This window comes from Macadamia integrifolia, chromosome 2 (genome assembly GCF_013358625.1).
Source record: "Macadamia integrifolia cultivar HAES 741 chromosome 2, SCU_Mint_v3, whole genome shotgun sequence".
Classification (NCBI taxonomy): Eukaryota; Viridiplantae; Streptophyta; class Magnoliopsida; order Proteales; family Proteaceae; genus Macadamia; species Macadamia integrifolia.
Genome location: NC_056558.1, coordinates 4,619,767 through 4,642,645, shown reverse-complemented (window position 1 = coordinate 4,642,645; position 22,879 = coordinate 4,619,767). Strand labels below are relative to the sequence as shown.

At 38.3% G+C, this 22,879-nt stretch overlaps 2 protein-coding genes across 4 annotated transcripts; both read right to left on the bottom strand.

Annotated features, from left to right (window-relative positions):
- Positions 1 to 343: 343 nt before the first annotated feature.
- LOC122063178 (polyadenylate-binding protein 3-like) lies at positions 344 to 9,914 on the bottom strand. 2 transcript variants are annotated; one of them, XM_042626890.1, is made up of 7 exons: positions 9,404 to 9,914; positions 7,218 to 7,996; positions 7,049 to 7,126; positions 6,829 to 6,918; positions 5,868 to 6,161; positions 879 to 1,103; positions 344 to 777 (listed from the first exon to the last, which is right to left on the bottom strand). In XM_042626890.1, exons 1-7 carry the CDS (start codon positions 9,663 to 9,665, stop codon positions 553 to 555), a joined length of 1,953 nt encoding a protein of 650 aa, XP_042482824.1. In that variant the 5' UTR covers positions 9,666 to 9,914; the 3' UTR covers positions 344 to 552. The 2 variants fall into 2 exon arrangements, with proteins under 2 accessions (XP_042482824.1, XP_042482830.1); XM_042626896.1 differs by having other exon boundaries at positions 879 to 1,094.
- A 4,467-nt stretch (positions 9,915 to 14,381) lies between these two features.
- Positions 14,382 to 20,561, bottom strand: LOC122093204 (probable ATP synthase 24 kDa subunit, mitochondrial). Of its 2 annotated transcripts, none has more exons than XM_042663498.1 (7): positions 20,395 to 20,561; positions 18,671 to 18,749; positions 17,802 to 17,946; positions 17,104 to 17,214; positions 16,647 to 16,736; positions 14,791 to 14,913; positions 14,382 to 14,667 (listed from the first exon to the last, which is right to left on the bottom strand). In XM_042663498.1, the coding sequence occupies exons 1-7, from the start codon at positions 20,431 to 20,433 to the stop codon at positions 14,604 to 14,606; spliced, it is 651 nt and encodes a 216-aa protein (XP_042519432.1). In that variant the 5' UTR covers positions 20,434 to 20,561; the 3' UTR covers positions 14,382 to 14,603. The 2 variants fall into 2 exon arrangements, with proteins under 2 accessions (XP_042519432.1, XP_042519425.1); XM_042663491.1 differs by having other exon boundaries at positions 16,590 to 16,736; positions 20,395 to 20,556.
- Between the last annotated feature and the right edge of the window lie 2,318 nt (positions 20,562 to 22,879).

Sequence of the window (22,879 nt, the reverse complement as noted above, 5' to 3'; positions counted from 1 at the left end):
GATAGTCTGTAAGGCCTATCTTAATCATCCTTCATGGAAGATGCAGAAAAGCCATCAGTCTAAAACGCCACAGTATCATCCCAACACCCAAGAAATGACCCGTTTAAACTCAAGGGCCCTTCCAAGGATTAGTGGGTCTATATAGCACCCGTATATGACCTTAAGGGATAAGGAGACAAAAACACTGTTCTTTAGGAGAGACACTTGATCAACCTTCTTGTTGAGATGTAAAAAAAATCAAAGCAAGTAGTTAAAGCAAAAGACCCACTAATATCAGGCAACGACAAGCAACGGAAGGAAACAAATAGAAAAGATCTACTACCTAAAAAGAATCCCATAAATCTTAGAAAAAGTCAATAAATCTATTCCATGAATCCATGGCATGTCCAAGCCCCCAAAAAGTTGCAACTCAACTAATATGACCAATCCTACCTATTAGAATAGTTTTTAACGACAACCCCAAACAATGAAAGCTCCTCATCAAGCCCTCTATCAAAAAATGGGCCTCTACTAACACACACACACTGTTTAAGATAACCAATCAAATCACAGCTAATCATTCAGCGACAATGAACCAAGCTGGTCAGCAGCATCTGTTCCTGCACTTGCTAGTCGGAGAACATCCATTGCCTCACCAACTTTTTTCTTCAGAGCATCTGGTGATTCTATGAGATGGAGTACTTCAGTTTGATCCATTTCCAGCAACATCCCAGTGACTTTTCCAGCAACATCAGGCTCAAGACGTTCAACAAGCGGAAACAATTGTTCCCCCAGCATCTGCAGTTCACACAGAATGATATGCATGAATCACAAAAAGGAAAAACTTGAGATACATCAAATTGTTGGCCTAAAGAAAAGATAGGACAGAGACTGCATACCATGCGTTGTTGCTCAGGGGTTGCAGAAGCTAAAGCAGAGGCAAGTGTTTGAATGGGAACTGGCCCAGCCCGTGATGCCTCCATTGGAGCCACAGGCAACCCAGACACATCTAGTGACAAAGGCACCATCGGACCCATAAGTCCCTGAGGCACCAAAGGTGGCTCCAACCCATTACGTGCATTTGGCATGTATCTAAATCCTTGATTTGCATTACGCTGCATCAACTAAATAATAAAAATGTCAGACAGTTCAGAGTTGCAGGTCAATAACAACCATAGTTTTTAAGGCGCTGGTAAGGCAGTGCGGTCCATTGGAAGTAAGGCAGTCCGCCAATTCACGAGAAGTGTGAAAGGCGACCGCCTTATATACTAAGTCGCTGAAAGGCGTGCAAGGCGACGCCTTATAGGGCCTTAGTGTACAAGGCGGTCGCCTTATGTACTGGATATTTTAAAAATAAATTTTAAAATTGTTTTTATGAAGATTCCAAATTACATATTATTATTGAGAGGTGTATAAAATCTGATGCACATGTGATGCATTGGATCAAAAATCATATAAAAACTACAAACCCTTACCATAAAAAAAAAACCAAACCCAATCAAAACCGTGCCTCTCTCATTCTCTCTCAAAGTCGACTTTGCCTCCAAAACTCAAAACCCCAAGCCCCAACGTCCGACGAGGCGACGATCATTCCTCCGGCACTTCTCCTTCTCCTCCGACAGACTTCGGCGACATTTGGCGACATCCGACAGCATCTCCTTCTCCTTCGATAGCCTTCGACAGCCTTCGGCAACCTCCGGCTTCTCCTTCTCCTTCTCCTTCGACATCCGGCGGCATCTCCTTCTCCTTCGACAGCCTTCGGCAACCTCCGGCTTCTCCTTCTCCTTCGATTCTTCTCTAGGTATGTTTTAGACTTTTAGTTTGTATTTTAAATTTCTGATTTTGCATGTTTTTGTTTCTCTTTTCTTCTTTCTTCTCCCTGCTTGTTCCTTCTGCGTATGATTATTATTTTTTTTTTTCTTCCTGTGACTGTTGGCTGCTGTTGGCTGGTTTGTAACTTTGTAAGTGAAGTTTTTTTTTCTCTCTTTTCTTCTTTCTTCTCCCTGCTTCTTCCTTCTTCGTATGATTAGTGTTTTTTCCTTTTTTTTTTCTTCCTATGGTGACAAAGATGATTGGTTGGTTGATAAGTGTAGGTTCAGTTTTTTTTTTTTTTTTAATAACATTAGGGCTTAACATATTTATTAAAATAATTTTAGAGACATTACAGTCTGATTACAACCTTCTTATTCTGATTACCTTTTCACATTACAGTCTTAGACAAAGAGACAAGTTGAATCCACTCATCTATGGAAACAATTGGTGGTAGCAGTGGGGGTGAAAATACAAGTACTGCTGCTACTGCACAATCAACGATTGATCCAAGCAAGGATCCGAAAAAGAGAGCTAAATCAAATGATCCTGGATGGAAATATGGGTATTGGCCTGACGTATCAGACAGAAATTGGATTAAATGTACCCTTTGTGGGAAGGATGTCAGGGGAGGAATAAAACGATTGAAGCAACATCTTATTGGTGGCTATGGAGATGTAGCCAAGTGTGTGAAAACAACTGAAGCAATTGCTAAAGAGATGAGAGATGCAATATTGAAGAACCAGAGGAAGAGGAACTTTGATTGTTTGGATGATTTGGATGTTAGTGATGGACCTACAGAAGTAACGGGACCACAACAGAATATAGTATCTGATTTGGGGGTCTCATTTCCTATCCCTAGCTCTGGGACAACTTCAAGAAGAAATAAAGCTATCATTCAAACACAATCCAAACAACAAGTAAGGGGTCCCATGGATAAGCATGTGAGGAGGACTCCTGAAGAAGTGGTTGCAGATAGGCGGGATAAAGGTTCATATCAAACAACAATGGAGAACCGAGTAAGAGGAGAAGAAGAAAGAGATAAACTTCGTTCTTATTTTGCAAGGTGGGCTTATGAGAGTGGTGTTCCATTTAATGCTTTGAAGTTAAGGAGTTTTGAGGAATTGGTAGAGGCAATTGGTCAATATGGACCAGGTTTCAAGCCCCCTTCAATTCATGACTATAGGGGGCCTCTATTGAAGTCTGAAAAGGATAAAATTGATGAGTTAAAGGTGAAGTATCAAGGATATTGGAGGAAACATGGGTGCACACTCATGTCAGATGGGTGGACAGACAAGAGAGGAAGGCACCTAATTAATTTTCTTGTCAATTGTCCGGAGGGGACTTTTTTTTTGGAGTCTGTGGATGCATCTAGCCAATCACAAACAGCTGAAATGTTATTTAAGCTACTTGATAGTAAGGTTGAAGAGATTGGTGAAGATAATGTGGTTCAAGTAGTCTCTGATAATGCTGCCAACTATGTTGCAGCGGGTCGACTACTAATGGAGAAAAGGAAGAGGTTATTTTGGAGTCCATGTGTAGCTCATTGCATAGACCTTATGATGGAGGAAGTAGGCAAATTACGCTCTTATATGTCTGTTATATCGAAGGGCAGGAAATTGACTGCATTCATCTACAGGCACACTCGTCTTCTTGAAGCCATGAGGCAAAAAACAGGAGGAGACTTAGTGAGGGCTGGAGTGACTAGATTTGCCTCTTCCTTTTTAACACTCCAGAGCTTATACAAGCACAGAGAATCTTTGAAAAAATTATTTGTTGATGATGAATTGTCCCGTTCTAAGCTTGCATCTACAGAGGCAGGGAAGAATGCTTCTGAGACTGTGTTTGCTACAACATTCTAGAATGGTGTGATGGATTGTATAAGAGCATCACAGCCTCTTCTTCAACTCTTGAGGATTGTAGATGGTGATGAGTTGCCTGCTATGCCTGATGTATATATGGCAATACAAGTGGCAAAGAAGAACATCAAAAAAAAATTTGGAGATGATGAAAGGAAATGGAAGAAAATCATAGCGATTGTTGATCACCGTTGTGAGACTATGATGAATGGATCAATATATTTAGCTGCCTTTTTCCTCAATCCAAACAAGTTCTTTAAGGCAATAGCAGATAATCCTGATAATGAGTTGGACTTAGCTCAAAAAGCAAGTGATGCCTTCAATGATGTTCTTGTAAGGTTGGTGCCTGATGAGACCTTGCAAGATAAGATCATTGTCCAGGTTGACAAGTATACCACTGTTCAAGGAAGTTTTGCAAAGGACATGGCGATTAGACAAAGGGACAAGTTGAATCCTAGTAAGTATATTTCCTTTTAAAGTTCTAATTAGTTTAGAACTTTGTATGTTGACTTTTTACTTAACTTATTTTTTTATATTATATATTTATAGTCTCTTGGTGGTCTCGACATGGAAGTACTGCTCCTGACCTTTCAAAGCTTGCATTGCGCATACTTGGTCTTTGTTGCTCATCTTCTGGTTGTGAGCGCAATTGGAGCACATTTGAATTTGTGAGTATTGACTATTGAGTTCTGAATACAATAGTACATGTACTTCACTTAATATGGTTTTATTGAAGATAAGTAGATAACCTCATATTATTAATGTTTTTCAGATTCACACCAAGAAGAGGAATAGGTTAGAGCATCAACGGTTAAATGATCTTGTCTACATTCAATATAATCGCCGACTTCAAGCAAGGTTCCAAGAAAGAAAAGAACAATGTAGAAACTACAATCCATTGTTGCTCGATGATCTTAATTGGAGTAGTGAGTGGATGATTGGTGAATCAGAGGATGAATTAGTGCATCCTGAGAATGATATCACTTGGAGAGATGTTGATAGAGCACTTGGAGCATCTTCATCATATCAAGGCCACAATAGACCAAGGAGGGCTCCAGCATCTACCAGTGGAACCAATCTTTGCTATACCCGGCGTGGTAGGAGGGTTGAGCTTGAGGATTTGTCAGATGAAGAAGTGGATGAGATGAGTGAAGAGGATATTCGTGATGATGAAAACATTGAGGATGATTATGGCATAGCTCCAAATGATGCAAGCCAGCAACAGAATGCAGATGAAGAAGAATATTTTAATTTAATTTCTGATTTGGATTGAAAGTCTTTGAGTCTTAGAACTTTGACGTATTTTGAGTCTTTAAACTTTAAAGTTTTTTGAGTCCTTGAACTTTTAAGTATTTGACTTTCTTTCTTTACTAAATTCTTAGCATTTTAGTTTATTTTATGTTTTAACTTCATTGAAGTTTAAAGTTTTTTAGAATGATTAAGAATCCCCAGGTTAGTCACTTCTCATCCATTTAATTTGGCATCTCGATTTTTACTTTCGATGTATTTTAATTCTAAGTTCTTAATTACTTCTTTGACAGGAGTAGAAACATAGTGGATGATCTTAGGGCTTAGGCACTCATTATGACATCATAGAGGTAAGTATAATAAATACTTGTATATTTTATGTCTTCTTTTCTTTATATTTATAATTTTGTTTCATAATTATGTATTTATATTATATGTTAATATGTTATGATGATTGATGATTGAATATTGATGATTCATGATTGAATATTGATGATTGATGATTGATGATTGATGATGAATTGATGATGAACTTAGTTTATTCACTTTATTGATTTGTTTTCTTGATGAATATCTTACATTAGTATGAATATAAACATTTAATATTTATTTAGCATATGAGTAATAGGATTTAACTAGTATTGAGTCAAATAGATTGGTTTTATAAAAAAAAGTACACAAGAACGCTTTAGTCAATAAGGCGACGCTTTATGCCCGCCTTATTGCTAAGGCGCTCCGACAGGCCCTCAAACGCCTCTGTCGCACCAGCGCCTTAAAAACTATGATAACAACCACAAATGTATGAAGGCACACATGGATCCAACAATTTCAATCAATTGGAGATTTTCTTTTCAGTGTTCACATGATTCAGAAAACTTTGATAGAGCAGATTTAGGTGATATAGTGCAGAAGCATAAGATTTGTGGTGGTTCCGGTCATTCACAGTAAGGGAGAGTAATTAACAAATCAAACCTGCTGTTGCTGCATCTGTTGTGGGGTTCCACCCCTCCTCATACCCATCCGCTGTCCAGGTTGTCCTTGCCTCTGAAGGTGGTAGGGCATTATGAAGTTTGGAGCAATGCCAGGCCGAATCCCAGGCAAGAGTTGATGCTGGAAGCCATATCCTGCCGGCTGCGGAGGAATAAGACCAGAGCCTTGACCGAAATACAACTGCTGAGGGGCAAGCCTAGGCCCAGGGTGAAATCCGGGCATCCCTGAAGGCACAGGTGCCATTGCACCAGGAGCCCGCATCTGAGAAAATTGTGCCTACAGTAAAAAACGAACAATCGGGTCAATGAATGAGGCATGGAAAATATGGCAAAGACGAATATAAAAAGAATGTATTTGCGGTTATTAATAATTTTTTTAAGCAGGCTGCATTTGTTTCCATGTAGAAATTTACATATAAAACTTTCATTTGGAAAATCTTTACATGGAAAAGTTTTACAAATTACATTTTGAAAAATTTCAGATATGTGTTCGTAGGAGGTAAAATATGATGTAACATACCATAGTAATATTTTTCAATGCTTGTGTATTAATTACATAAAAATCCACTTTAACTAAATTTGAATTATGTAGCCGTACCATATGTTGTACTGCAACAGGGTCACACACATACATAGGCCAAAAATAAACATAAAAACAAAAAGTGGAAACTTTGATTTCACAGTAGAACTTCTTTTCTGCATATTTTATGCCGAAACAACAGAGCCTCAATTTCAAAGATTTCTGACTTTCAGGCAATCAAATTGTGAACATGATATAATATGCCAGGAAACCAAACTAAACCAGAAAGGAAGACCAAAAAAGCAAAAGAGGATATAAGCCAGTATATCAGAATTTAGGTTTTCCAGAACAATGCAACACCAACGACTGATGCAAAACAGGAATCAGGGCGAAGATAATCCATGAAATAGGTAAGGTGCATCACCTGAAGCCTTGCCTTCCTTTCTTCCTTGCGTTGAGCCAGAGCAACATAAAGAGGTTTCCGCCCAATCATCTTCCCATTCATTTCATTTACCTAAACAAAATTAGATGATATTTTTAAATCATAGAGGTGTGAGAGAATGAACAAGTTCTGTCTAGAAAGGAGGATATGAACAAAAGAAAACACATTACTGGTGGGAAAGAGTGAAAGACAACAAACTTACAGCTCTACTAGCTTCGTCCGGAGTAGAAAATGCAACAAAACCGGATCCCTTGTTCACACCTTGTGGATCAATCATGACCTAAGAAATATGAAATGATGCACTCAGTTAAACAGCGGTCTATGATAATAACAGAGGGCCAAAGAAATTATATCAATTGCAGGAAATATACCTTGCAGGATGTAATAGTTCCAAATTCTGAAAACAACTCCTTCAGTTTTTCATCATTGATAGTATCATCTAGATTTTTCAGATACAAATTGGCCCCTTGAAGTTTTTCCAGCCTACCATTTCTTTCCTGTTCATATTTGGCCTTCAACTCAGCCTCTCTTTCAGATTTCCTTTGAGCCCTTCCCACAAACCAAACCTTGTCCTCATTAAAAGTAGTTCCATTCAAGTAGTCAACCGCAGAAGCAGCATCATCTGGGTTCTGAAAATTAACAAAACCAAAGCATCTAGAATTTCCATTTGCATCCCTCATAACAACTGCACTAGTGATGGGACCATACTTGCTAAATATTTTCTTCAGGTCCTCATCAGTAGTTGTTTCAGACAAATTTTTTACATATACATTTGTAAACTTTGGAGAACCATTCGCCTGATCTCTTTCTTGACGACGAATAAAAAGACCAACATAGACTTGTTTATCATTTATCAGCATCCCGTTCAGCCGTTTAATGGCATTTTGTGCAGCCTCCTCCGAATCAAACTGTACAAACCCATATCCTTTTGACTGACCATTGTTATCGGTAGCCACCTTGCAAGACAGTACAGAACCAAAAGCAGCAAAGGTGTCATGCAATGCCTTGTTATCAATCGATGTGTCCAGGTTCTTAATAAATACATTAGCAAATCCACTTTTTCGAATGCTAGGATCTCGATGCGAGAACATAAGCCTTATTGGTCTTCCATTGATGGGCGTAAAATTCAACAATTCCATTGCATTACTAGCTGCAATAACCATTCAAACAATCCAAACAATTAAGATACCAAAAAAAAAAACCCGTTTCTTATCCTCGCATAATTACCATGATCATCATGATATAGTTTTTCTTTTATATGAGTGATCATGATGACATTGCTATGACTAACAAAATTGATTCATTCATAAAGTAAATAAACGCTATAATCTCTCTCCCTATCTATCATCTTCAAGGGCGGAGGAGAGTGGTACTAAACAACAAATAAGGCTTTCTCAAAAGGAATGATGCAATTTTAGATGTAGGAAGATTCAAGTAAATGAAAACCAGTATTACAACACCCAAAAATACAAATAAAATAGGACATTTGTCTATAAAAAACAGTGTTACATTTATTTGGTTTTCCTTGATATATTGAAATATGTTTCAACTAAGTTTAGCTTATAAAATTACTCATCACCCAAAAAAAAATTTACTGAACAAAAATTTTTTTCTAACTGATATACATCACCATATGTCTCACTCATCGTCCTTTTTACAACAACAAAAAGTCAAATAAATCATCAATCATCAATGTATTATGCACAATATCAACTACCTATATCACATAGTCTATCGCCAAGAAAAGAAAACAACAGAACTTGTTTTGTCCATCCTGTATGATGTGTTTCTTTGTCAACAAAAAAGAAATCCTTTCTTCCATAATAAAAATAAAAGGCTATAAACAAATCTATAGTGGTGCTATCAAGTAGGAATAATTAGATTTTCAACAGTAACATTCAACATTTGGACTTACATAGCCCTCCATGCTCGTTCACCATAAAATATAATAGAACACAAAATGCCCTAAATTTAATGTAATTAAGATTCCAAAAGATAACATATGCCCATCAAATATGATGTTTTCATCCGTAAATTGGAGGGGGGGGGGGATATTTTTTATTCCAGCAACCACTGGGGCTTAGAGGTACAAACAGGAAAATGGCTCCCACGGTTCTATGCTAAGGATTTGATGACATTTTTTAATAAGAAAATCATCAGTAAGAGAAACTCCGATCATCAGATTCTACTTCGAACTCATATTACATTAACAATAGTCATAAAAACCATGATGAACTAGAATGACACAAAATAAAGGACTAGCACCCAATACTTGATATTTTATGCAACTAGTAATCAAAATGAATAGATTAGGAGAAAAAAAAAAAGAGGGAAGCATTTAACAAAGAATGACGCCATTCCGTTAAAAAAATCTAAAGCACATAGAGTTTATCAATACAACATTAAAACTCAATGACAAAAGGAAACCCTAGAAGGGATGCATGATCAAAGTCGTCATGGAAATTTTAATTCGGAACACCAAAATAGAATGAAAAGGAAAACTGAGAAATCAAGGTAAATCAAAAGGTAATTAAATGATGGATCAAAGAGCTCTAACCATCCTGAGCGGTGTTGTAATTAACATAAGCATAACCTAAAGAGACCCTTCTGATCTGATCCCTGCAAACCCTAACCGATACGACTGGAGCAACCTGGCTAAAAAGATCATAGAGTTGGGCTTCTCCAACTGATGGGTCGAGATCCCCCACATACAGAGAAGCGTTGCCGAACCCTGCTCCTGGAGCCTGCACTTGCGGCTGTTGCTGCTGCGATGACTGTGGTTGGATTGGCTGTGCCACAATTGGAGGAGCATTGGCCATTACAGCTGTAAAGATTGAGAGAAACACAAACACCAACAGAAGCTGAGGTATTAGTGTAGGAATTACGGTTGTGATCACGACAGACGCTAATGGAGGATTGCAACTAGGGTTTCTATTTTGGATTTGATTTTCTATTTTTTTTTTTTAGGTTATCTTTTGCAGAGAGAGAGAGAGAGAAAGAATGGGGGAAGAGGGAAGCAAAACAGAAACGGAGAAGAGGAAAGAAGAGAACCCTCCAGAGTGAATAAGGGAACTGAACCAACGCGACGTTACATGCTTCGGTTTTAAGGATCCGGCACGTGTGTCACGCTGACCTGGCAAGCCTATACATCGAGCACTTTTACATTCCCACGTGTGATGTTGTAAGAGGGCAAGAGATGGGAGTAACTTACCTTAACACCCTCAACGTCTTCGTAACGGAATCCGTGACGTCGTAGTACACAGATGAGTATTGAGTGGGCTCCGTGTAGAGCGGTATCTTCGTCCGAAAAGATTTAGTTGAGAAATCTGCGTAGTTTTGACGGTGAGGATCCGTCGGGCAGTTTCTTTCCGATTTAAAGGACCGTTGGAGTTGAAGAAGAATCTGTAGTCAGCTTGGGAGAGACGCCGCGGTTTCTCTGAACGGGCCTTTTCCATCAGAGACTCATCCACGTCAAATGTTTACACGTGGACCACATGACGTGGCTATTCTTTTTACCAATAGTGGTACATGCATGGCTCTGATGTGGCTTTTTCCGCTGGGCGATGGGTTCTTGTGGGATCGTCATTGGCGTTGCGTTACTTTACGTTACGTTACGGTTTTCTGTAACTCTACCAGGAAAATGGATTAATAGCATTACATAAACGTGACCACAGATTTAGGGACGGTATTTGTATCGATATCAGCAGATGATTCATACCATTCTAGATCGGATTAGTAAGTATCGGTTGGTTTTGACCTTTATCTTTTTTTAAAAGTACGTATTATTACTGTTTTACCTCTGAAAGAATATGGGTAATTAATTCCAATCATTCAAAGATTGAGAATTGGTTTCAGCCGATAATGATCAGATATGACCGATACAACTAATACAATACCGATAATTGAAACCATACGCATGGCCGTTGGCTTGGAATCTACAACTGAGGTTGTTAAATGTAAGTGGGAACTTAGTAAATGATTCGGTTCTGATATGAAAAAGTGACTTCCCTTTAGGCATTGGCTTGGAGTTAAAGGGTAGCTTCACCACCTTGATCCTACAATGCCCGTTTGACCTGCTTAAACCCACTGTTAGGGTTTTTTGGGAAAGGGCTTCTGCTGCGAATTTTGATGCTTTTAGATATCTTCATTATTTTATCAATAAAAAGAGAGATCTTCCTTGTATTTTTTTATTTTCATCAAATAATGAATTCTCTTCAATTTCGCCCATATATGTAGCACCATATTGGTGTATGAATCACATTAAATATCTATATCATTTTGCTTAAAACTGATTGTTTTTTTGTCATTTCTTATGTTTGTGTTAACACTCTCCCAATTATCTGATTGATGATCATATTATATCTCACTATTGCAGCTAATATGTTAATTTTAATATGTTAGTTCTTTTTTTTTTTTTTTTTTTTTGTGCTAACACCCTCCCAATTATTTAATTGATGATAATATTATGTCTCACCATTGTCTCGGCAATAAGTGAATTTTAATCATTGCTTGTCATGTAATGCATATGAATAGATTTTATTGGATTAGTAATCGATGAAAGGCCTAGAAAAAAAAAAAGTAAAAAATAAATTTCAGTGAATTTTATAGGTTTTTTTTTTATAATGAAAACTTTATATTACTAATCAAGTATGTTTACAGTTCCCAAATCTAAGTCATACTCCTTATTTTCCAATAGGGGTGTTACATGCTAAGCTAAAAATAAGATTCATAGTAAAGTTGCTTTCTTTCCCTTTACATACAAACTTTATAGACCGAGATATTACTTGCATCTTGTAGAATGCAAAAGTGGCCATGCACCCTTGGTTGGTTGTGGAATGAGACGAAGTAATTCCATTGTTCCAGACCGAGCTATTACTTGAATCTTATAGAATGCAAAAGTCGCCATGCATCCTTGGTTGGTTGTGTAATGAGACGAAGTAATTCCATTGTTCGAGACCGAGATATTACTTGCATCTTGTAGAATGCAAAAGTGGTAGTAAAATGCAAAAGTGGCCATGCACCCTTGGTTGGTTGTGAAATGAGACAAAGTAATTCCTTATTTGAGACCCAGATTTCATGTACATTCATTCCATTGTTCCGCCTTTGCTTTCTCGAGGTCCTTTAAAATACCTTCAACTTCCACGGTTTCTCATTGAATAGTTGTGGTAGAACTTGACTCCAAGATAGTCATTTCATATTTTGTATGATCAGGGTATAGCCGGCCCTAGATGACAAACCGGAGTCAGGACCAATTAGGGACAGCCCGATCCAGCCCTGTCCAATCAAGGTGCACTTGGGCTGGGCTGAGCCCTGTTGGATTGGGCATGGGTTGAAGTTTTTAGGCCCTAGCCAGGATTCAAGATGGGCTTGGACTCAGCTAATGGGACTCAAAGTTGGGCTTGGAGCTCTAGTCAAACCTTCAAAGTCGATAAAAGTTAACGTTACCTAAGCTTTTTCCTTCTTCACAATTTGAGGAGAGTGATTTCAAATACTGACTAATTAACATTTGGGAAATGACTTGGTTGGCCATGGTGGGATTTTTGTATTTCACGGTCGTTGTTGGTCTCTACGTGTAGCATTAATTAATCTAACTTTCTAAAACTTAGAGAGAGAGAGAGAGAGAGAGAGAGAGATGGCCATGCAAAAGTCACCAAAGAGATACGTCGATCCACGAAGACCAAACGAAGCAAGTAGAGTAGACATTTTGTTTCAGAACCGTCGTGTACTCTCAGCCTTCACTTGCAAGCATCACAACCCCTCACAAGGAGGAGAAGGAGCGCCTGTTCCTCCACAGCCCAAGAGTTAAAAAGGCTCCACCGAGAGTTGTGAAGCTTCAGAGGCGACCCTTCGTCCACCATAAAATGCAGACAACTTCCGACCACCACTCCACCCTCCTCACTAAACTCATTAAAATTTATAAAAAATGGATCCCTCACCGTCTTCCTCGCCCTCTCAATCTGTCACCACAGAGGAATTGAAGTGGTTTCACTCTATAGATCGTGAGATCTTCGGGCGTTTGGTTCTCAGCCTAGGACGTGGGGTTGAAGAGACCATGAGGATTATTGGGCTGTGGTTGTGGTTAGAAAGCCTGGGCTTCCCAAATATTGTTGTGAGACTCCTTTCACTACCAGATATGATTCTCAATCTCATTGCAAACGAAGCTGTTAATTGCTTAAAAGCTCTGGAAAGAGGTGGTGCAAACGCTAACACCAACACCAATACCAACAACGATGAACAGCTCCTTTTCACTCGTAGAATTCTGAATTCTACAGTCATTTCCTTATCTTTTTTCAATGAGAACAGGATTCCTGCAATCAGAAGCATAACAAAGTTCCTCACTGATGTGGGTACCAGAGTATTTGATGACATTATCCAAAAGACTCACAATCATCGATACCAACTCTTCAATTCTGTCTTTGGGGGCGATGGTGGCTTATTAAATGTCAATTTAAGGCCCACTGCTACTCCTTTTTTCCCTGTGGCTGCTGAACTCAGTAATTTTGATTCTTTCACTAATACCTATGCCCCTCCACCACCACCACAAAGAACTGACACAGGGCTTGGACTTAGGACTGGAAGAGAAACCAGAAATCTGGCTGAATCTGATGCTGGAGGGAAGCAGGTTATGGTGGGCCTTGGCCTTGGCCTTTCTCAACCTGGACTCCAAATGCCATCTTTCCCCAGTCCCTTCCCCAATTCACAGTTTGTAATGGGTGGTCCATCTTCAACTTCACCTGCTCTTCTTCCTCAAAATCCTACTCTGGTTGCCGCTGCTGATACGACGGAAAATCCGACTGACGGTAGAACTCTTTTCATTACTTTTTCACGGGGATACCCAATCACTGAAGCCGAACTCCGGACATTTCTCACCATGTATTCCTGCCTCACTAATTCTCTCTAAATTTCCATGACCAACATAGCTAGTAGTATTTGTATCAGTAATAACAATATCTTTATTTGTTTTGTGATTATGTAGGAACTATGGGGACTGCGTAGAGAGTATATACATGCAGGAAGTGCAGCAACCCTATGTGCAAGCATTGTTTGCGCGTGTCGTCATTAAATCTGCCATGATCATGGATGTCATCCTTCAAGAAGCCGATGCAGAAGGGAAAGCGAAGTTTGTAATCAATGGCAAACACGCCTGGGCGAGGAAATATTTCCCCAAGGAAACCAACAACTGAAGATAATGATGATGATCTTTGTAGTGAAAGGGGAACATCTTTTATCGACCATGTCAGTGCTGGTGGAATAAAAAATGAGTTTAGTGTGTGAATGAAGAATAATAATAGTGACATACCAGTGGGTTGGCTCCCATTTTATGTTACCATGTTAGTTGGAAAAATTATGTTGTGAAGGCATTCTTAGCCTCTTCATTCAATTTCATAAATGGTATATGTTTTTTGGTAATTCCTTCAGACAATATGATTTAATTTCCTTGGATCTATGTTGAGACTAAAATATTTTCCAGGAATTTTACTAATGTTTGGGCTTCACATGGAAATGCCTCAACAACGCAAGTCAAATCAAGAATCTGGAAATAAAAACAATGCAATTAATTTCTCATCAATTCACTATTTTCAACTCTCCAATTGAGATATATCTTATTCCGGGGGGAAAACCATGAAGTAATTGGACCATCCTCTCAGTTTGTGGAGCCCCAAGCTTTCTAGCCGAACAAATGTGGCAAAAATTCTCCCCCACAAAGTAAAACAAGAAACTTTAAACACAGTAAACAGTGAGTGGAGTCGTTCACTTCAGATGAAGTTCCGGATGTCCAACGACTTCACATCAATCATCTTCTCATCTTTGAACTCCTCCCTGAAATAAATAAGAGATGTGAATCCATAACAAGTGATAAAAAGGGGGAGTGCGAGAAGAGAGGGTTAGTTATTTAACATCTATTAGAACATCAGGAAAGAAACAGAGACCCAAGGAACACACCGTTTTTTCTGAGTTTCCATTGCTTCAAGAGCATCCTTCTTCAGCTCTTCTAACTGAGCTTGTGCAATTTTATGTTCCAACGCTTCCTCATATTTAGGTAAATCCTCCTTTCGAACGCCAAGCCTGATTAAATATGTATATATAAAAAAAATATATTTAAAAAAAATCATATGTATAGTCCCTGATACAGAAAAAGTACAGTATTCTTTCCTAAATCAAAGCAACCATGACATCACCAAATCATCAAAGCAAAAGTTTTAAGTACAGAGTAACCCATTAACAATGGATTACTTTATAAGATCTAACAATATAATGGTAACTTCAAGGAGTGCGCCCCCCAACATTCAGACTGGTTTAATTAAGTGAAACAATAATCACAGTTGCCCCAACAAATAATTTAAAAAGGGGTGGCAGCTAAATATACCAGAACACTAGGGACTTTATCATTCTATTAAAAGAAAAACATGCCAATAACACTTGGAATGACAAAATATCTGATCCAACTGCCTCGCCCTTCCACCCCAACTACCAGTTCCAAACTTCCTCAAATGACACAATCATGAAAATGTGACTTCAACTTCCAAGTAAAATATTGATAATTGCTCAACTCTATCCAGACAATGTGTCCTCTCAGTTAATCCACTCGCAATATCATCAATCAATGCCCCTTCTTGCAATTCAATGCAGAAAGTCTCCCAATAAGCAAATTTGCCATAGGTGTGATTGAAAGACAATGAACAAAAGGATCATTCATGCACTTTGAATACAACAATATCAAAGTAGGAATTCGGTACTGTTCACCATTGTACCATTTCCTCTTGCGGATGAAAATGAAACCATGATGCCATCATTGTCTTGATCAAACAACCTTCTTTTCACTTTACTGGAGATAGGTTTCTCTCCCTCCTTGCTTTGTCTGAATACTCACAAATTAATGGGGATTGTGTGTGCAAATCAAGGTGGAGAGAGGACCCTTAAGTCTCCCAATAAATAACTCAACCTCTGGCCTCCCGTAACGGCTACAGCTCAAAGTTAGACGTCTTCAAATTCTGATTTTCTGAAACTGAATCATTCTTATTCTGAATCTGATCATTGTTTACTGGTTAATCGTTAATTTTGATCCTTATTAAAGGTGGTATGGCTATGATCAATGGAAGCCTTAGGATGCCCCAGTAAGGAGGAGTGATTAGATAAACATGGAATGAGCTAAAAGAGCTAGGGGCAAGCCTAAAATTACCATATGAGTAGTAGTGTGGAAAGAAATATAGTCTAGATCTTGGCTCTAGTATGACCTCAAACAGAGCTGTTTAGAGGGCAAAGATCCATGTAGGTGGGATGTTCCTGAGGTGTTGCTTTGTTTCTTTCTTTTTACTTTATTTTAATTTTACCTTCTTACGTATTCATGTAGCCGACCCCATTTAGTTGGGAAAAGCCTGTGTTGTTGTTGTTTTAGTTTCTGTTTTGAACTCTAAGATCCCTGCATCAATTCAGATATTCTGTCTTGAATTCTAATTTCCCAATTAGAGGGGGAAAGCTCCAACACTTGAGAACCAGCCATCAGATCTGGATCAGACTTTGCAGATCCATTCTGCCTTTTGAATTGACCCTTCAGCTGGAGTTTCAGACTCATCTGATCCATTTTGATTAAGTTACTAAGCTTCCTCTATTCTGGCTTTAGATCCTATCCTGCGGTTCTGAAATTTTCACGTTTGCTAAAAACACTAATCTGTTGGGAGGTTAGATAACCCGATAGCAAATGAGGTAGAAAAGTAGTATTCCACTTCTGGGACGACACTTACTTCTTATTGATTTTATCGAACTCAGCCATAAGAAGAGCCATTCCCTTCTTGTCAGACCTCATAAGTGGTTGCTTGATTTCTTTCTCAACTTTCTCCAGGGCATCGATCATCATAGCCTCGGCACCAAGTTCATCAGTGAGGCCTCTCCTGTAAGAATGCATATTCATGAATATTAATGAGGAAGTACTGAATTGGACTCTATAAACCATGTAAAGGAGAAAATTTTGATTCCACAGCTATTACGATTCAGCACGAAAGGGTAAATGGAGATTGGTAGGCAGTTTCCCAATTAAAAACTGGAAACCAATTAACAAGGGTGCCAAGGAATTCTTCAAGCAGAAGAAAGCACAAGGTAACATACTTCAGACCAATCGGCTATCTTTCGGACATCCTTTTGGATCAAAGTTCTAATATTTTTAACATCTAATATGCTCCAAGAAAAAAAAAAAAGCAAATAGAATTAAATTGATAGATAAAGAATATGATTTAACAATTAGACAAAAACAGAACACACTTGACTCTTATCTCCTTTAATGTGAGCAGATATGTCCGAGCATCTGGAATATCCTTAGTCCGAGTCTGAATGGTATACTGAATTCGTTGGGACTCTGAGAACAAGTCTGCTCTGCATGTGCAACAATATAAAACATGCAAATGAATCACTGGCATATTGCCATAAAAGAAAATGCAAAAGTGGTAAAACAAATGAAGATAACAAGCGAATAGGCTTTCATCAAATCCACTACAGAGAAGATCCACAGTGATATTTTTTGTTCTCGATAAAATACCACACACATAATATTAAATAATACAAAAATAGTAAAAAAGGAAAAGATGATTACATACAAGATAATACATATTAAAGCATTATCTAGTTGCCAAGTGAAGGAAGTAAGCTCTGCTACAAAAGTGAGGTTCCCCATGAGCTGTTTGGTTGCTCCAGAAAACTGAAAGAGACTTAATCAATCCTATATCTTATACTCATAATCAGGAACTTTTATTGATCCATGAGAGAGAAAGTAACTTCCATCAAAAATATCACATGCTCATCTGGGGCATGTACTTCTCTCTCTCTCACACACACACACACACTCAAAGAAAGGGCGAGCGGGAAACACACAAGCCGAGAAAGAGAAATCATTTCCTGAACCAAAAAATGACGTGGGCCAAAAAAAAAAAAAAATACCAAGAAAAAATAAATGAAATGCTTACTTTTCCCTAATAGTCTTCATGACTTTTGCATATTGAGTCACTGCAGCAGCATCGTCTGGATCTATGGTGATCTTCTCTTTACGAAGAATCCCAAGGGCTGTCTCAAATTTACTCTTTACCTCAACAAATATGTTCCTCAACATCTCTGTCAACACAAATCCAATTGCCAGTGCAGATCATAGAAACAGGAAAAAAAAAAAAAAAATTAATAAACAAAGGACACCTATTCTCCAAAGAACAAATACAGGTCCTGGTGGAATGTAATGACATGGAAGGAAATCATGAATAGAGGCCTCATAACCATCTACAGATCTAAAATGAATCAATGGTCATCTATTTTTCAAGGCATCATCACCATCTACTGATCTAGAATGGATCAATTATCAATCTATTTTTCAGACGACCTCCCCCATATGATAATATATTTAGAAAAAAGATGAGACACTCAGAGAAAGACTACCTTTCTCATTCAATGCCGTAACAGAAGAAGGGTTAAAAGAAGCTAAACCCAGCTACCAACATTTTAAAAATTTGATCTACGTTCAACCGACAACAAATAATTGAAGTATTTGCAGTTGGCTTGCAGACCGTTAATTACTGAACTATAGGATTGACCACATTTTCAGCTCACTGAGGATAACCTAATGTTGAAAAAAATTGGAAACTGAAACTCAAAACATATAGTTCCCCAACATTATGTTCCAGTGTGCATTACACGGGCCTTGGAGGCTTAATCCTTACCTGCTTGGAAAGTAATGATTGAACAAGTCAGACTATGCTATAGTGCAAAGTTTTACAGTCATCAACTAGTATCTTAAAGTTGAAGCTCTGAGATGCTGAAACAAAAAGAAATACATTGACTAACTCACCATCTCCCTTGAGGACTGGGGGTGCAGCTTCCTTGGCAAAGCAGCGAACTGGAACACCATGCTCCTGTCGTAAAACTATCTGGCAAACATACAACTGTAAAATCACAAAACGAGAAGAAGACGGAAAGAGAAAAAGAAAACAGGTCCTCAAAGAGCTAAGAAGGATGAAGAGTTCAACCATCAAGGAAGTGAAATTATAAAGATGGTGAATTTAACGGACATAAAAGCAAGTAAAAACAAATGAATAGCATCACAAGAGATGTCTAAGTTGCTCCAAAAGGATGGAAATATATGGTGTATCTTGTTGTCACCAAAATGGTGAAGTGAGAACTTGTAACATTCTTGTGATTGCTCCTTGTCTAATTCCGTATTAAATGTGGGGCTAAAAAAGGGTTTAAAAAAAAAAAAAAAAAAAAAAAAGGATTTGACTTGTTATTATGTCATTATTAAAAGCTGCGCAGCTTTTAGTAGACATGTGAAATGATAGTATTCACCCTCATTGAAAGAAAAAAAGTGCGTCATACTAAAAGGGGAAAAAAATGGTTAACGATTTTTTTTATCAACCTTGGTTACAACGAAATTTTCCCTATATATATGGCTTAGATTCACCTTAGATTTTTAATTTTTCTTGCTGTGCTAGCTAAATAAATTACATTCAAGCGAAAGGGAACATCCAATAAATATTACCGGTATGTGATCAACCCAACTCAGAGGTTAGCACTATAGATGGGTTATGTATAAAGAATTCATCAATACAATCCTTAAAACCTGTTAAAATGGAAGCCAATAAGCATAAGGAGACTCTCAAGAATCCCGCTTCATGTACCATACTCTTCAAACCTTTCAGTTGGTCTCTCCTTTGAAATCATCCAACAAAATTCCAAAACTTACTGTGGGCATATGCTGCCCATGCGTCTACAGGTCTCACCAGGTGGAGAGAAGAAAACCATTACAGCTGGAAGCAAATCAGAGAAAGTGTGTCTTGATACTTATAAGAATCCTCCTGGTACTGGAAACGGAAGAATATCGAGGAATTTTGCTTTTTGCAATCACCTTATTGATTTCAAAGGTGAAAAAAAAAAAAACAATAAATCTTAGATGAGAAGGGCGATATACTAGAAAGAGTGGAGCACAGGGTGAGATGGAATGGGGGTCATTATATGTCAGTAAGAAGCGTATGATACCAGTCACTCTCTCTCAACATTTGGCAAAAACAATACTCAATTCTCCTATAGATAACACATTTTACTCCAGCGGCAACATGAAAATCTCCTCTCTTGTTATCATACTTGCCAGAAAATAATTTTGATTTTCACACCAGTTACAAGAAATATGTATCTTCTACTGAGTAAACAATAGCGTCATTTGTTCGAGTCCCAACCCTTTCATCATCTTCTGGTGAACGAGGTTAACCGGATTCAATCGGATACCAAACACAATTTCCGAAAAAAAGAAACCAAATGAAAGAAGAGGGAGAGGGGAAGGAGATTATAGACCAATCCCAACAAAAAATTGGGGGGAAGAAAGTTACGATCACCAACATTTCCAAGTTTCCGATGCCGTCAGAAAGAGATACTATCTTACCAAATTGCATATACGGCGTTTTAAAATTCTCCGACGGACTCAAAAAATGAAAAATAAAATGGAATGAAGAACAACAACCGGAAGCAAAAACAATTATAGAAATGCAGAGTCATTCAATCGATCGAGATAGAAGGAGGTACCTGTCTGGATCTCGATAAGAGACGAGAAGCTAACGCCATGATCGGAATTTCTCTGCTTCGATCTCTGAGATGAGATGTGTTCGAGTCCGAGGAGCTATAGTTAATAGTAATCTTGGTGGAGAGAGAAAGAGACTAGTCCACACCACAACAAAAGCCGCGATTCGCCCCTACGACTTGGAGAAGGTCTTGATTTGATAGTCTTATCTACGGTGGAGATAAGAAGTTGAACGAACAGTCTAGATTATTCAATCAGGTCAATGATCAGTAGAAGTGACTTGGGTGAAAAGTGAAAACCCTTGGAGACGTAGGTGAAGAATGTGGATCAGGCTTGCACGAAAATGGTTCTTGTATGAAATTTTGATAATTTTCACTCTCATACATATGAGTTGGTTCCTCTTCTCTACCGGTAATCATCCCCTTTCCCAAACCATCCATGGGTTGTGGGAAGAGATGGGGTGAGTTGATTGTTATCTAGAGGGAGGGAATTCGAATTTACAAAAGGTGCCTTGGTCGAGTGTGTCTCTTACCTATGTGTGTATGTCTCACATATAGTTAGATGAAGATAATGGTGCAAGTTTGGCCAATTGAATTTGTGACAGTGGAATTCATTGAGACATTCCTGGTGTAGGAGAACATTGAAATGATCCGCTTAGGATAAGTGAAGCTTGTGGTAGATCAATTTTCTTAGCAGGGCATGTGTACAATACTGAAGATTTTTTCCCCAAGGGCTTTTGTGTCGTTGGTGTCACACCCACTTTCACTCACCTGAAGGCTAGCGACATGAACACTTGTGCATGTCCATAATCCATCAAGGATCCACGATGCAGTACTTTAAGTGCATAAAATTATGAAATGATTCTACATCACAAGATAATAATAAGAGTCAAATATACATAACTGATAGAGTTTAACAGTATTTATCATATTTAACAAAATGCTTTCGCAATGGAATATCAATTACAATGATGCCCCTAGGGCTACCTCTGCTAAGTACAAAAATAATCAAAAAGAGAAGATGATACTCCCATTTTCAGTGTGTTCCAAATGCACAGTCATTGCACACGCATCCATCCTCGTGTGCAATCAACTCTTCATCCCAGAGGTCACCTCCGTAAAGAGCCGAATCCTCAATCACAGTTTCTGAAGAATTATCTGAATCAACAACGGGGGTAAGTTTCCACGAAGCCCAGTTAAGGGTAACACACACAAGCAATCATAACAATCCAATAAAATACAATAATATAAATATCCATGCCCAACCACATCAATATGAATTCAATGACATGATCCATTTATTATCAAACAATTTTAAGCAACAATTTCTAAGTCCATAATGGGTATTAGTGCTACTACAATATAGGTGGTATCCCCAGTCACGAATGTTCATTATCGATCTCCAAGGATATAAGCTAGTTACGAGTCAGGAACATACCGATCCCTACATGGTTTCTTTAGTACCTAATAAACCCCTATTAATAATCCTCCATAATACCACTACATCGAATCCAACATTGCATGTAGGGCATACCCACCATCGAATCCAACATCACGTGTGGGTTAGTCACAACGCCGACACCCCCTACCTTGGTCACCGAAAATTGTTCCCATCCTCAGTCCATTGGACGGTAGGATTAGCCAATACATAAACTCCTATTTGCAAGGGTTGTAGTACCAAGGTAATTATTTTAACCCAATGCATTCTAACATGTCACACCATATTACAATCACACTCACTCCCCGTAGGCATACAATGCCGAAACTAACCTTCGGCTACCTTGTACCCCACACTCACACACCATGGGTGTGCAGTGTCGGAACCAACCTTCGACCACCCTGCGCTCCAATCTCCACAACACACATTCAAAGACATACACACACACACATGTTCCATTCACAACTCATATCATTATGCAACATACACATCCAACATAAGTAACAAGTTTATAATATGCAATTAACATGTTTATCCATATATAGATAGTAACATAAACATTTCATAAAATAAAATCATACCAATCCCCTCACCTCGAGTCCTAGGTGATGATGGACAGTCGATGGCCTAGTGCCGTGTCTCGTCACCTCTTAGTTCTACTCCTAAGATACGTAAGGACTTTAAGAAATAAATTTTCCATAGAGAATGAGACCCTAGGCACATGTTCTAGCTTAATTTTCTATTTCTCTTTTATTTGAAATCATTCTCAACTTAGAGTTTTATGATCATAGGGTTAATTTATATGTTGGGGATGTTCACCCACCTCAATTAGCTTAAATTAAGTGTAATTAATGGTTTAATTAAGATAAGTTTACACAATACATCCAAATTCCTCAAAGTTCTAGTCGCGACTAAACTAAATTTGGGGATTTTGGTTGAGGGTGTATGTGGTGACCATTAATGGCTTATATGGTCATCCTAAACCACTATACATATATTTAATTTCATTTTCTTAATCCAATTTTGGGTTTGAATGGTGGGATGTGGAGGGTT

What these genes read in the sequence shown, in the direction of transcription:
- LOC122063178 (XM_042626890.1), bottom strand. Translation starts at nt 9,665, where the DNA reads ATGGCCAATGCTCCTCCAATTGTGGCACAGCCAATCCAACCACAGTCA. An exon ending in TTACAACACCGCTCAGGATG is followed by an intron (nt 7,997 to 9,403) that starts GTTAGAGCTCTT and finishes TGGTTATTGCAG; the next exon opens with CTAGTAATGCAATGGAATTG. An exon ending in GAACTATTACATCCTGCAAG is followed by an intron (nt 7,127 to 7,217) that starts GTATATTTCCTG and finishes CATATTTCTTAG; the next exon opens with GTCATGATTGATCCACAAGG.
- LOC122093204 (XM_042663491.1), bottom strand. Translation starts at nt 20,433, where the DNA reads ATGGCGTTAGCTTCTCGTCTCTTATCGAGATCCAGACAG. An exon ending in CCCAGTCCTCAAGGGAGATG is followed by an intron (nt 17,947 to 18,670) that starts GTGAGTTAGTCA and finishes TTGTGTTGACAG; the next exon opens with AGATGTTGAGGAACATATTT. An exon ending in ATGAAGACTATTAGGGAAAA is followed by an intron (nt 17,215 to 17,801) that starts GTAAGCATTTCA and finishes TTGCACATGCAG; the next exon opens with AGCAGACTTGTTCTCAGAGT.